Here is a 12,593-nt window from a genome sequence, read left to right on the forward strand (position 1 = left end):
GATTCTCAGCCGTGTACAGTGACATATGTCAGGGATGGTTTTTATGTTCATGGAATATAACTGAGCTGTTGACTGAAGCCAGATCCAAACAGTGCCTGGGCTCATCTCACAATTCAGAGAGGTCCCTTAAAAGGCTTTCTCCAGACCTGGAGAGATGGCTCAATTGTTAAGAGTGCTTGCTGCTCTTCTAGTGGACCCAAGCACAATTCCTAACACACAAATCTGGTGGCCCACAATGGCTATAGTCCCAGCCCCAGGGGAGTGTGACACCTTCAACCTTCACAAACAACTGTTTGCATGTATATATGCCCCCCTACACACAAAGTTTTCAAAAAATAATAAAATTAAATCCTTTTTAAAGAGTTAGTCTCCAAACTCTTTGCAGCCAATGATCAATGGCCATGTCTTGAATCCCAGGCATGTCAGCTCATGTCTGTAATCTCAGCACTTGGGAGGTGGAGGCAGGAGAATTACCTCAATTTCATGCTTCTCTGAACTTCATAGTGAGCTTCAGGAAAGCCAGATGAATAGTGAAAAAAGGAAAGAAACATGTATACTCACTCCTCAAGTGAAAACTTAGTGTCCAAGGGCTATATGCTGAGTCCTTTAGATGGCCTTACTGATTCTTAGTCTTCTGTCTGGGGATTGGCGCACCTTTTGCTCATAGGGAATCTTTTTACTTGTGACATTCCCTCTTCTTTTTGTTCAGGTTTCATTAGCAGACAGTTACCAAGATATTAAAAAGGTAGGTATCTGTGCTGAAAGGACAAGAAAAAGAATCACTGCTATCTCACTGATAATCTATGGAAGTGCTTGAGCTTTGGATGTCAAGAGCTGACGAATCAACAAACCTTGCTGTGCTATTTCAGAATAATGACCCAAAGTCCCACCCAGACTCACCACAGTTAAACTATTTTCAGCTACCCAGGAGATGAAGAACTATAGCTTCAACTCTCTCAGGAAGTCCTCTGTAGTTTACTAATATTTAGAAAAGGTATACATTAGGGACTGAAATTACAAAACAAGTTGTATACACCTTTCTATTTTGGCTTTGTAAACATCCTTATACTCTAAACAACCAAGAAGAAATGTGAACTTTTTTTTTTGTTTAAAACACGTTATCATTAGGTCGTATTCATCTGGACCCTTCCATGAAGACATTACTCTTGTGTAAAATAGTCACCTAAGCAGGGTCTGGTGCTCAGAAGGAACTTCATAGCCCACACTTGCATGCTGTCACTTCTCATCCAGGGTGAGTAAACGATGACTGAACCATGTGTAGGTTGCCGCTTTGATTTTCTTCTTAGTTCGCTGTGAGAAGTGTGTCTCTTGGTATTTTTAAATCAGTATGAATATAGAAACATGGTAGTATACTGTGTAATGTCTCTGGCAAATAACCATGACTAAATCTGCAAACTGGCTTGAAAATGTGAAATGATACTTTTGCATTTGTTTAAAAAAGACAGCTTCCAAAGTATAACTTCAAAATTACTAGACAGCATACCAGAGGTCAAGTGAAATATGGTGTTAAATTAGAATGGCAATAATTTCTACTCTGCCGAATACTCATCTGGATGGGAAGTACTAGGTCACTGTTAAGGACCTTGAAGAAGTCAAGAGAAAGCTCATAAAAGAACATCTTAGTAAATTCTTACAAATGGTCTATGGCAGGGCTTAATGACAAAAAGGAACTTGAATGCTTAATTAAAATGACATCAGAATCTTAAACTCCAAGAAGAATGTTCAGAGATAGGAGGAATTCCTCTTTGCTGGGTATATTTGTGTGATTTTGTTTACATAAAGATACTATTCTCCATAAATTAAAGAGTGGAATGTCAAAATGCTTCATTGAAATGCATACACTCACATACAAAATTCATATGCACATATGTAGACAAATCTACACATGAACATGTATATTCAAATGAGACATAAAAGTCAAACACTAAAATTGGCATATAATGTATTAAATTCTTCCCCATTGAAACAAAAAATTTACACAAAATTGGCAAACATTGGTAAAATTTTTTGTTTATCCTCCTTTTCCATAAAAGTCATACTTCAGATTAGCAAAATATTTAGTAATAACTATTTTCTATAATACAAAAACCATTATATGGTCATGATTAAAAATGTATGTATTATTGAACTATGCACACCTATCCACACAAGGCACTGGATGCTTATGCAACTGGCAAAATCTGGGTAAATTCTATGGATTTCACCAGTGTCAGCTTCCTGGTTTTCACTTGCAGCTAGCTATGTAAGATATCAACACTGGGGAAAATGAAGTCCATAGTACAAATGAATTCCCTATACTACTATTGGTGGTCTCTGGTAAAACAAAACAAAACAAAAAAACAGAAGCTAACAATATTTATAGTCTTTTATATTTTTTTATTTAAATTAAAAACAATCTTATTTTACATACCATTCCCAGTTCCCTCCCATGACCCATACCAATCCCCCATCCCACTCCCCCCAGTCTACTCCTCAGGGAGGATGAGGACTCCCATGGGGGATCATCAAAGTCTGACACATCATTGGGGCAGGACCTAGCCCTCATGTATCTAGGCTGAGTGAGTATCCCTCCATAGGAAATGGGCTCCCAAAGCCCATTCATGCACTAGGGATAAATACTGGTTCCACTGCCAGAGGCACCATAGACTGCCTAGGTCCCCCAACTGACACCCACATGCAGGGGACCTGGTTTGGTCTTATGCTGGTTCCCCAGTTCCCTTGCTAAGGTCACCTGTTTCTGTGGGTTTCCCTTGCATGGTTCTAACCCCTTTGTTCATTACTCCTTCCTCTCTGCAGTTGGATTCCAAGAGTTTGACTCAGCGCTTTGCAGTGAATCTCTGCTTCTGCTTCCATTAGCTACTGGATGAAGGCTCTAGGATAGCATTTAAGGTAGTCATATATCTCATTATATGGGAAGCACATTTAAGGTAGCCCCCCATTAAATATTTTATATGTCTTTTTAAGCAGATCTCTGACAAGTTTGAGGACCATTATCTACTAAGTATAACTGCACATCACTCCCCCCTCTCCATAACTGGATTACAGGATTTTGGCTCAGTGTTTAGCTGTGAATCTCTGCTTCTTCTTGGTATAAACGCGAGCTAACACCATTTTCCCATCCTTCCTTTTTCATACCCTCTGTTGGCTCTCTTCTTAAAGTTCAGTTCTATTATATTGATTAATAACAGATTTAGCCCACATCAGAAATGGTAGATATATTATTTTCAATAAAAGTTCATGGGAGTCATTCTTAATCCAAGTTTCAGTTTTTACGAACACTACACACATCACACTCACATGTGCATCCCCTGTTGTCGTCTTTCCCCAATGATTATACTTTAGAGTGAACTTTCTCATGCAGATTAGCAAAAGCCTCATGCAGAAAAGTCAATCCTAACTCTGTCTACATTTTCCTGCCTTAAAGCCAATGTTGCTTAGCTGTATCAGATTCTGAGATATGTCAATAAAGGTCAGCCTGGTGGTAAGTAGTCATCACTATGGATTGTCGTGAATGGGAACACCAAGGTTTTGAGCAGTTCTAAGAGAAACAAAAAGACCATATATACAGGGGTTCAGACAGCATTTGACCAGAGTTTATCAAATATCCGAGTGAGATAATTCGGGCAAATAAACTCTGTTTTGAGTGGAGATGAGTTGGAGGGACCCCATTGTGTGAAAACAATTTGGTTATCTGTGTACACAAAGGGAACAGATTCAAGTAGAGTTGGTGGTTTAGAAAGAATGAAAGGGAAGGGTAAAAATGTGTGTCCAGGGAGAGAGGGGAGGAAGGAGGGAGGGAGACAGAGAGAGGTGGGGGTAGGGGGAGCACAATAGTAGTGGATGTTGTTTTCATTGTGCCTGAGTTTTGCCTGCTGTGGTTGGGTGACTACATCATGTATCAGAACCACAGAGGGAGACGTGGATATTCCAATTAGTCTGCACTAAAGGAGAGAAATGCCAGTGTAGGATGTGCAAGTACAGGTAGGTGATTGACTTGAAATATATTCCTTGTACATCAAGTTAAAGTAGCCCTAGGCAAGTTAACACTATTTATTTGCCTTAGTTTCCTCATTATCAAATTTGGTATCTTCTTTATTAAGCCATCAAAAGCAAATATTTTGACACAATGTGAGCTTTAAAGTATTTGTTTTAGTAAAGGTATAAATTCTGTGTGGGATTTTATAATAATAAAGGAATTTATCATTGATTTGTACATCTTGCCCCTATGTTCTAACAGATTTTAGAGACAGCTTTTGGTGTTCACACATTGAAAACAAGCTCTCTCCCATCTCCTTCTGCTCTACTGTTTTGTGTCAAAGTTTCAGAGAGAATTTCCTGTGCTGTGGTTCCAGGGTCATGTTAGAAGCTTGCGGCCTTATTTCTGCTCACTCCTACTGTGCATTGGTGTACCACCAGCAGACGATTCAAGAGCATCACTGTAACAAACAATGTCCCTGTCTCTTCTAATGCTTATTGTCTCCTCCTTAGCTTCCTGCCCAGCTCTGGGATCCACATCATTCTTAAGCATAAACACATCTCTAAATCACTCTTGGAACATCACTTCTCATGGCAGGTACGTGTGGCTCATCACAGCAATGATAAAATAATAACCAGACACGATGTCTCAGGGGTTAAGTAATTTCAGGGCCGGCTATAATACAAGTAAAACAGAAAGTACATAATCAGCTTGGATGGTTTAGACTTTCCATGCTTTAACACTTTCTGCATTCATTGTTTTCTTGATTCTACATTTTGAAACTTGAACATGATTTTATGAAGTTAAACCTCTTGTAAACCTTTTCTAACTGAGTTAGAGAATGGTTTTTGATAAATTCAGAATGAAACTGAAACTAAACTGATTAACTGATCAGCACCATATTTCTAGCATGGAAATAGAGAATGGCAGATATTAAGGACACAACACTTTATAAATAAATTTGCTGTCTGTGTTGTGGCCTTTTCACTGCTGCTTTGTACTGTTGTTGGTGGCAGCACTATTTTTTTGACAATATTCTAATGTTAAGAGAGAATCAACTACTATTTCAGCCAATAAGCAAGTGACTTTTGCATTTAAGCCATGATAATGTTGAGCAAACAGAAAGTCAAAGGTTACCTTTGTGTCATAATTCAAAATGCTGTGAACTGAATCAGATCCTGAACCCATACATCAGTGTGGAACCCCACCACACCAAGTCTAGAAGGCTCTGCTCTGTTTTCCTGCAGACCTCTACTAGCTACTAGTCTGAGCATGGTCTGCATTCAGACCTGTAAAGAAAACCTTTCATGATGGTATTCTCCTGAAAAAAAAAAAAAAAGGAATGTGACAAATGGCAGACTCTGGATCTTGACACTGCTCTTTTAGATTTCTGTTAGGCACTCACTTTTTTTTTAAGCTGTAAGAAAATAACATTGTGATTAATCTTTCATTTTTATCATTTCTCTAATGCAGAATTTTTTTATCCATGATATTCTTGAAAGGAAAAAAATGTCTATTTAACAAGCCACTGTGAACCACAGATACATGCTGATCTATTCTTACAGTAGAGATAAATTTCACTGCTGATTTAGAGAGGACAAATCGGTGGTAAAGGGTTCTAATGAGGCATAAAATATGTATGAATGACCTCATCAAAGAATAAGGCACACCACATCAAAAGATTGTTGTTGGGTGGAGGTCTCCAGTAATGTTCTCATTCCCCAGTATTTCACTGGAGAGACAGCTGTGCCATCCCAGGAAGGATTTGGGTTCCTTCTCTTATTAAGAACTTCATCTTCTGTGTTCACATTTTAACCTGTTAGTCATTAATTTATGTGTTTGGTATTTTTCTATAGTTTCTAGGATCGCTCTGTGGAGGTTGATGTCTGTGATCTTTGGAATAAAGTGTGTTTTGCTGATGATTACTTTGGGATTTTTGATGAAAAACTGTAAGTGTTTCTAAGCAAATCTATAGAAAAAATCAACATCATGATGAACTAATTTAATAATGAGTATTTAATTTTTCTAATGTACAATATTTTATTTAACAAATATATGTCAAACTAAGCAAATATCTACTTATGTCTTGTAGCATTTACAATACAGAGTATTCAACAAGTAACTTCTCCAGCTTCCATTGTAGAATTCCAGGAAGGTAAGTTCTGCTTTTTTTCACAAACTTTGATTGATAGAGAACAAGACAGAGAAGTTCGCTTTCATGTGCAGTAGCATGGTTGCACTTAGTAAGAGTCTCACTGTATTGTGCTATAGTATAAGGAAAATAAAATTACACTGAATTGTGTGTGTTAGGCTACATAAGAAGTACTTTAAGTAAGAAGATCTTCACTTTTTCCTCGTAGTTGTAGAAATTTTGGTATGCGGTTGGCTGGGCTCGCCAGTCTTGTACCTGTGCCAAGACAATGCGTCACAGTGGAAGCATGTCTGGGTGCATAGCTTTTCATGTCATGGCTAGAAACCAAAGAGAGGAAGAAGATGAGTAGGAATGTTTCTGCTCTCCATTTGAAAGCCTGCCCCAGTACCCTGAAAAAGAACCATTACATTCTACATCTAAAGGGTTGCGTGACTGCCTCATTGTACCAAGCTGGGTGCCAATTTTCTCATGTAAGGGCTTTTGAGAAGACTACAGGTACAAAATCTAGCAAAACACCATCACAAATTTAAGGAAAAGGTAAGATGCCAGCCTGAAATTGCAGAAACATATTTCTTAAGGAGTGTTCATGAAGCCAGTAGTTGGTGGCCATGCCTTTAATCCCAGCACTTGGGAGGCCAGGCAGGCAGATCTCTATGAGTTCGAGGCCAACCTACCTGGTCTACAGAGTGAGTGCCAGGATATGCTCCAAAGCTACACAGAGAAACCCAGTCTCAAAAAACAAACAAAAAAGAGTGTTCATGAATAATTAATAAACAAAATTAAATGGCAATAAGCATTATAGACAAATCTTATTTTGTATTTTTCCAATAATCTATGCTTTCATATTCTTTCCTTTTAACTTTTTTGATTCATAATACAGTGCAGACATCTTTGTAATTATAAACCTTACTTACCCTCAAGAGATAGTCCAAAACTCTATTTTAATATTATTTCTCAAATGCTCCTCAAGTTAATAACCTCCCGATAATGTAGTTAATTTTATCTTATTTCAACTTAGTGTTATTTGTGTGATGAAGATTTGAGTGCCTACTATGAATTTCAATGCTTATTACTAAGGAAGAGAGATGCTGACACACTATTACCCATAAACTGTCCATCAATCTTGAAATTATTTAGTTTATTTATCCTCAATTTTTAACACATAAGAATTTAAGAATTCTTTCAAAGTATTGTATGCTTCTCTGACTTAGGTAATTGGTAGGGGCCCTCCCTGTAAGTACATTTCATCTAATTAGTCTTATTCACTATAAACCTTAGCTGTGGGTACATCCTCAAAGTCATTCTTCTGACTGCCACTCTCTCCTGTTTGCTGCCACATGCTTGATTTCCATTTCCTTCTCATCTAATTATCATTAAAAATAACAAAGGACAGAAAATGATTTCATTTTGAATCCCTCTCTATTTAGAATATCCTCTCCATGGAGCAAAGTGTTTGGACTAACAGTCCAGAAATGTATATAGCATATTCTGAAGGAGTATTTGTAGAAAAAAATGAACAATTAGCAAATACTTTTGGAAGGTCAAGTAGCATCAAAGAAGCTGAAATCTCTAATGATGTGCTTCATCTTTTAGTTTCTGAATGCTGTCATTGCCTAGAAAAGTGGATTGGTTATCAATGTAACTGTTACTTCATTTCCAAAGAAGAAAAATCTTGGGAAGAAAGCAGAGATTTCTGTGCCTCTAAGAATTCCAGTCTTCTTCATTTTGAAACCAGAAATGAAATGGCATGTATTTCATTCTTGTTTCTTACATTCTTCCTCAACTAGGGACATGTGCTCTGCAACTAAGCTGACCACACTCATACAGGTCTTTGTTACCAGGTAGACCATGGTGGTTGCTTAGATCCTCAGTTTGCTGTACTTTGAAATATTCTTAAAAAGTCTACACAAATTCTTCAAGTATTTGTAGTGTAAAGGTAAATTTTTGAGTACATTAGGAGCTAATGTGCAATCCCTTTAACTTTTCTAGAATTAGTAGGCACCTTTTTTAACTATACCAAAAGAACCAACAGAGAGACTCTTATTATTATTTACTGGAGCTGAATACATAATCTCTTGCATGTGTCATATGGCTTTTTGCAATTTTTCCAGAATGTAATGTAGAACCAGCAGTGGATCATATGAATATAACAACTCTTGGATTATGGTTGTTGTTATTGAGTATTTCATATGGTAGTGTACCTAGGAGCTGACACATGTAAAGCAAACACTCTACTTCTATGTTATATTCTCAAACATCTTTTAAAAAGATTTTTTACTAGCCAGGCAGTGGTGGCACACACCTTTAATCAGCTAGTTCCAGGAAAGCCTCCAAAGCCACAGAGAAAAATCCAACAAAAAGTCTTTTACTATGTGTTTTGAGACAGAGGGAAGTATCTGAGGCTTACCTTTGAACTCTCTGTGTAGCCCAGTGAAGTGAAACTCTGCTTCATTCTCCTGATCACCAGGGATTACAGGCTTGAGCCACCAGGCTCATTTTGGAAATCACTCAATTCTTATGAAGAAATTCTCAAGCTGTCCATGTTCTGCTCAGGTTGAAGGGGTATAAAATGTTGTCATTGGGGTCATGTTTGATCATTGATCACATGAAAGAGATCAATGTATGATGGAATCTCATTTTCTTTATGACAACTTTCACCTTTCAAGAAGCAAGATTTTGTAGTGTTTTCCCACATGAATCAATGTAGTCTGGTAAATGAGAAATCTAAAACATGTAACTATGCCTCCCAGATCAGAACTTCAAAAAGAATTCAACTTGAGAACCCACAATCTGAATCTGAATGCCTTTTAAAATGTAAGTTGATCTCAGAGTACATTCAGATTTAGTTATCTTGTTCTTTCGGCCTCTACGCAGAGTTTTATGAGCTCCAGTCAAACCTTTTTCTGGATTGGAATGCATTATAGTGAGGAACAGCATGCCTGGCTGTGGGAGGATGGCTCAGCCCCCTCAAAAGATCTGTAAGTGTCTGGATATTGAGGCTATTGAGGATGTTTTTTGTGGGGAGGCATACTTCTTATGAATTTATCCTAGCTGTTTCTACTGAAAAATCATTGTCAGAGACTGAGAAGTTCAAATATCTTGGGTAGAGCATGAGAATATATAAAGTCCCAAAGGGCAAACATGATTGTTCCACTCATAACATTCAAGCTCATGTTCAAGTAACATCAAGTTGTGTGCCTGAGACCATGAGAAAATTGTCTTTACTCTTTTCCTTACTGTAAGACATGTCTATTCAGGCTCAGGTACAGGCATGCCCAGAGAACAAAGCAGGGTCATTTTTGTTGTTCTAATGGATTTCACTATTTTTATCATCTTCAAATATTCAGCAATTATTTTGTGAATAAATATTGTTCTTGGATTGCATTCTCATTCATAAGCATGAAATCTAGAGAGTCAAACAGTGACAAAATTTATGCTCTTTCCCCCTAGCTAGGGTCAACTCCTAGATTTTCTTTTGTACAGTGCAATCTGATTGCAGTTTTCCTTCCCTCAACTCCTCCAAGATCCTAGATCCATATCCCCTTCATAAAATTCTATACAAACAATACGTAAGGGCAGGCCCCATGTCTAGCAGTAGTTGACCAACACAAAACAACCCAAAATGAACTCAGTGGTAGAGAGTTTTTGTTTCTTTTATAACACTTTGTCAGGGTACTTTTTTCTAACCTTTCAGATATTTTCTTCATGTGTTATGTTTTCTAACTTTGTTTTTTATGGGTTTTCTGAGTGTGTGCTTATGTATATGTCTCATTTTCCATATATGTTTCTTGTGCTTTTCTTTGCTTCTTTTTTTCCCCAACTCATACATTGTAACCAAATAGAACATAACATCAAAAACATTTCTGGCCAGACATCTTGGTACACACCTTTAATTCCAACTAGACAGACAGGCAGGTAGATGTTTGAGTTCAAGACTGGCCTGGTCTGAGTTCCAGGTCAGCCAAAGCTGCATACTGAGACCTTGTCTCAAAAGACAAAAGATACAAATCAGTTATTTCTGACAGTACTGAAGAGTCAACAAAGAAACAAATAACAAAACCATACCTAGAATCTATTCTCTGGTCTTAGTGATAGTGGCCAGGGAGGAAGTAACTGAGTTTTACACAGTGTTGTATTTCAAACTGTGAAAGTTTGCGGAAAGGCAATCAAACAAGACCAAATAAACAAAACCCCAAATTGCTCGGTTTGTAAGTATCTCACTCAAATGTTACCAAAACATTTAAAGTTAATAAAAATAATGTTAAACATCCTTACTGTTTTTAATTGTTAATATTTTCTTCTTCATTGCAGATTTCCAGAGTACTCATATACCAAAACAAGCGGCTGTGTTACTTATAGTCCAAGCCTATATATTTCTGCTGATTCCTGTGAAAGTAAAAACAAATTTATCTGTAAGCAATTGAGTATTTAAATACTTCTTAAGGCAAAGAGTATAGACAAGAGAGGGCTAGGATTATTTCAACAGTACTTACCTCTCACAGTATTGCTGCCTTTCCATGTTGAGTTGGCAGACTGTTTCTGTGTGCTATCATTTTCATACATTTGAACCCTAGTATTTTATGCTTGATTAATTTTTCACATCTGTTCATAAAGTTTGGATGCATCATGGTAGAGAGTTTTTATAAATATTTTGATTTAATGAATGTTTGATATGAAATATAATTTTATTTACATACTCTTGTAAAGTCTTCTTAGAAACATTAAATAAAATTTACTCTAGACCAAATCATATGTATCCATGTAGTTTCAGTGTTTGTATCAGAACTAAATTGAACCTGGATCTGAGTCTGAGAGGTGTAATCACTTCATGACAGTAATTCTGTTTCTGAGAATTACAGAGTATAGTTACCCATGCTTCTTATACCTAATGATGTTAGTCAGGTTCTATATGCCCTTAGAGATGTACCAAACTTAGATATTTAATCATCAAACACTTCAAAGACCTACAAATTATGGCATTTAAATGTTTTAATAATTTAGAACTCCATTGGCATGAGACACAATTGCTCCTGACAGTACCAAGCTATTTCTGCGAGTACGATGGGCACTGATGACACTCCATTTGGAGTTCTTTTTCTTCTTGACTTACTGGCCTTTTGGGAAAAGAACTAACCCTACCTCGACTGCTGACATTGGAACACTGTCCTAACAGGGCTATCAGGAGATAAACTTAAAGATACTACTAAAATTATCTTTCATTTTTCCTGCTTATGATATAGTCTGTCAGATACTCTAGGCCATAGCCAAAGTTGGTTGCCCTGACATCACTGTGAGACCTTGGGTGACTGTCCAGGTAGCCTGCTATTTCTGTCATTGTTTGTGCCTTTAGGAAGTCACACACTTGCAAGTCCTGCTTACCACAGTGATGCTATTTTCCTTCTCAGGTCTTTGATGAGGTTGAAGACTAGATAGTCTCAGCTAATATTCTGTTTTATCTTAGATAGAACATATTAGGTACAAGACTTATACTTTCCAAAATAGGATAGCAATCAGAGTAATTTCTGTTATGCCATTACCCTGGGGCTGGTCATTTAGTATGTATTTATCGTTTAATGTTGTTCTTGCTGGTTATAGTTCTAAATTTGTGCATGTTTATACATTTCCTTCTCCTGGACTGTATTTGATATTTGCTATCATTGTACATAGCTTTTGTATCAGGCTTAAAAACATCTTGTTTAGACAAAAGGGGAATTATAGTGACATCTTGCTTTGCCAGTGCACTGGCAATGGTGGCCACACCCTTTGGGCCTGGTTTCAGGTTGAGAGGTAACTCCTTATAAAGTAGAGGAGAGGCTGGCTTGAGCTCTCTTGGGTTTCAGTGAGAACATTGAAAGGGCAGAGGCTGCATCTTCTGGAGCAGGAAGACTGTGGTGGTTATTTACTCATCTTTTATCTTGGGTCTGGTGGACTCATTTAAACCCCACCTTCAGAGACTGTTGACTCCTCTCTGAATTTAGAGGAAATGATGTCAGTTTATCTTCACTTACTGTTATTTTGGCTGCAGGTTTGTCATGTATTAAGATATGTTAAAATCTAAGTGTGTTCATGATATTTCTGATTTATAAAATGTTTGTACTACAATGGTGTAGTGGTCTTTTCTGCATCTACAAAATTGATAAAAAATAACCTGCAAAAATTATAGACAATTTGATTTTATTATATGTTTGCTGTGAAAGTTGAGCGTTGTGATAACTTAAAAGATCTGCACCAATGCTGCACTGAGAAATTCCCTTCCACATTACATCCAGGTTAATAACTATGGCCAAAGCAACTGAGCAACAAGGAGAGTTTATCACTTCTGAGGCTAGACCTATTAAACAGCATTAGACTCTTTTCCCTCTATCTCCTCAGTTGATCTGGGAGAACCTAGGTACAGCACCATTAACAGCTCTGCTGAGCAGACTGTGTAAGGAAGAAAGATGT

General features: G+C 37.3%; 1 protein-coding gene across 1 annotated transcript; it reads left to right on the plus strand.

Annotated features, from left to right (window-relative positions):
* The first annotated feature begins 935 nt into the window (after nt 1-935).
* On the plus strand, nt 936-12,251 carry LOC101828154 (natural killer cells antigen CD94). The gene is made up of 7 exons (XM_040743730.1): nt 936-1,252; nt 4,510-4,594; nt 5,854-5,946; nt 6,090-6,152; nt 7,743-7,894; nt 9,024-9,127; nt 10,461-12,251. The coding sequence occupies exons 2-7, from the start codon at nt 4,588-4,590 to the stop codon at nt 10,579-10,581; spliced, it is 540 nt and encodes a 179-aa protein (XP_040599664.1). The 5' UTR covers nt 936-1,252; nt 4,510-4,587; the 3' UTR covers nt 10,582-12,251.
* The last annotated feature ends 342 nt before the right edge of the window (nt 12,252-12,593 follow it).

This window comes from Mesocricetus auratus, unplaced genomic scaffold, assembly GCF_017639785.1.
Source record: "Mesocricetus auratus isolate SY011 unplaced genomic scaffold, BCM_Maur_2.0 Super-Scaffold_100001, whole genome shotgun sequence".
Lineage (NCBI taxonomy): Eukaryota > Metazoa > Chordata > Mammalia > Rodentia > Cricetidae > Mesocricetus > Mesocricetus auratus.

What these genes read in the sequence shown, in the direction of transcription:
- LOC101828154 (XM_040743730.1), top strand. An exon ending in GGGATTTTTGATGAAAAACT is followed by an intron (nt 5,947 to 6,089) that starts GTAAGTGTTTCT and finishes TATGTCTTGTAG; the next exon opens with CATTTACAATACAGAGTATT. An exon ending in TTGAAACCAGAAATGAAATG is followed by an intron (nt 7,895 to 9,023) that starts GCATGTATTTCA and finishes GCCTCTACGCAG; the next exon opens with AGTTTTATGAGCTCCAGTCA.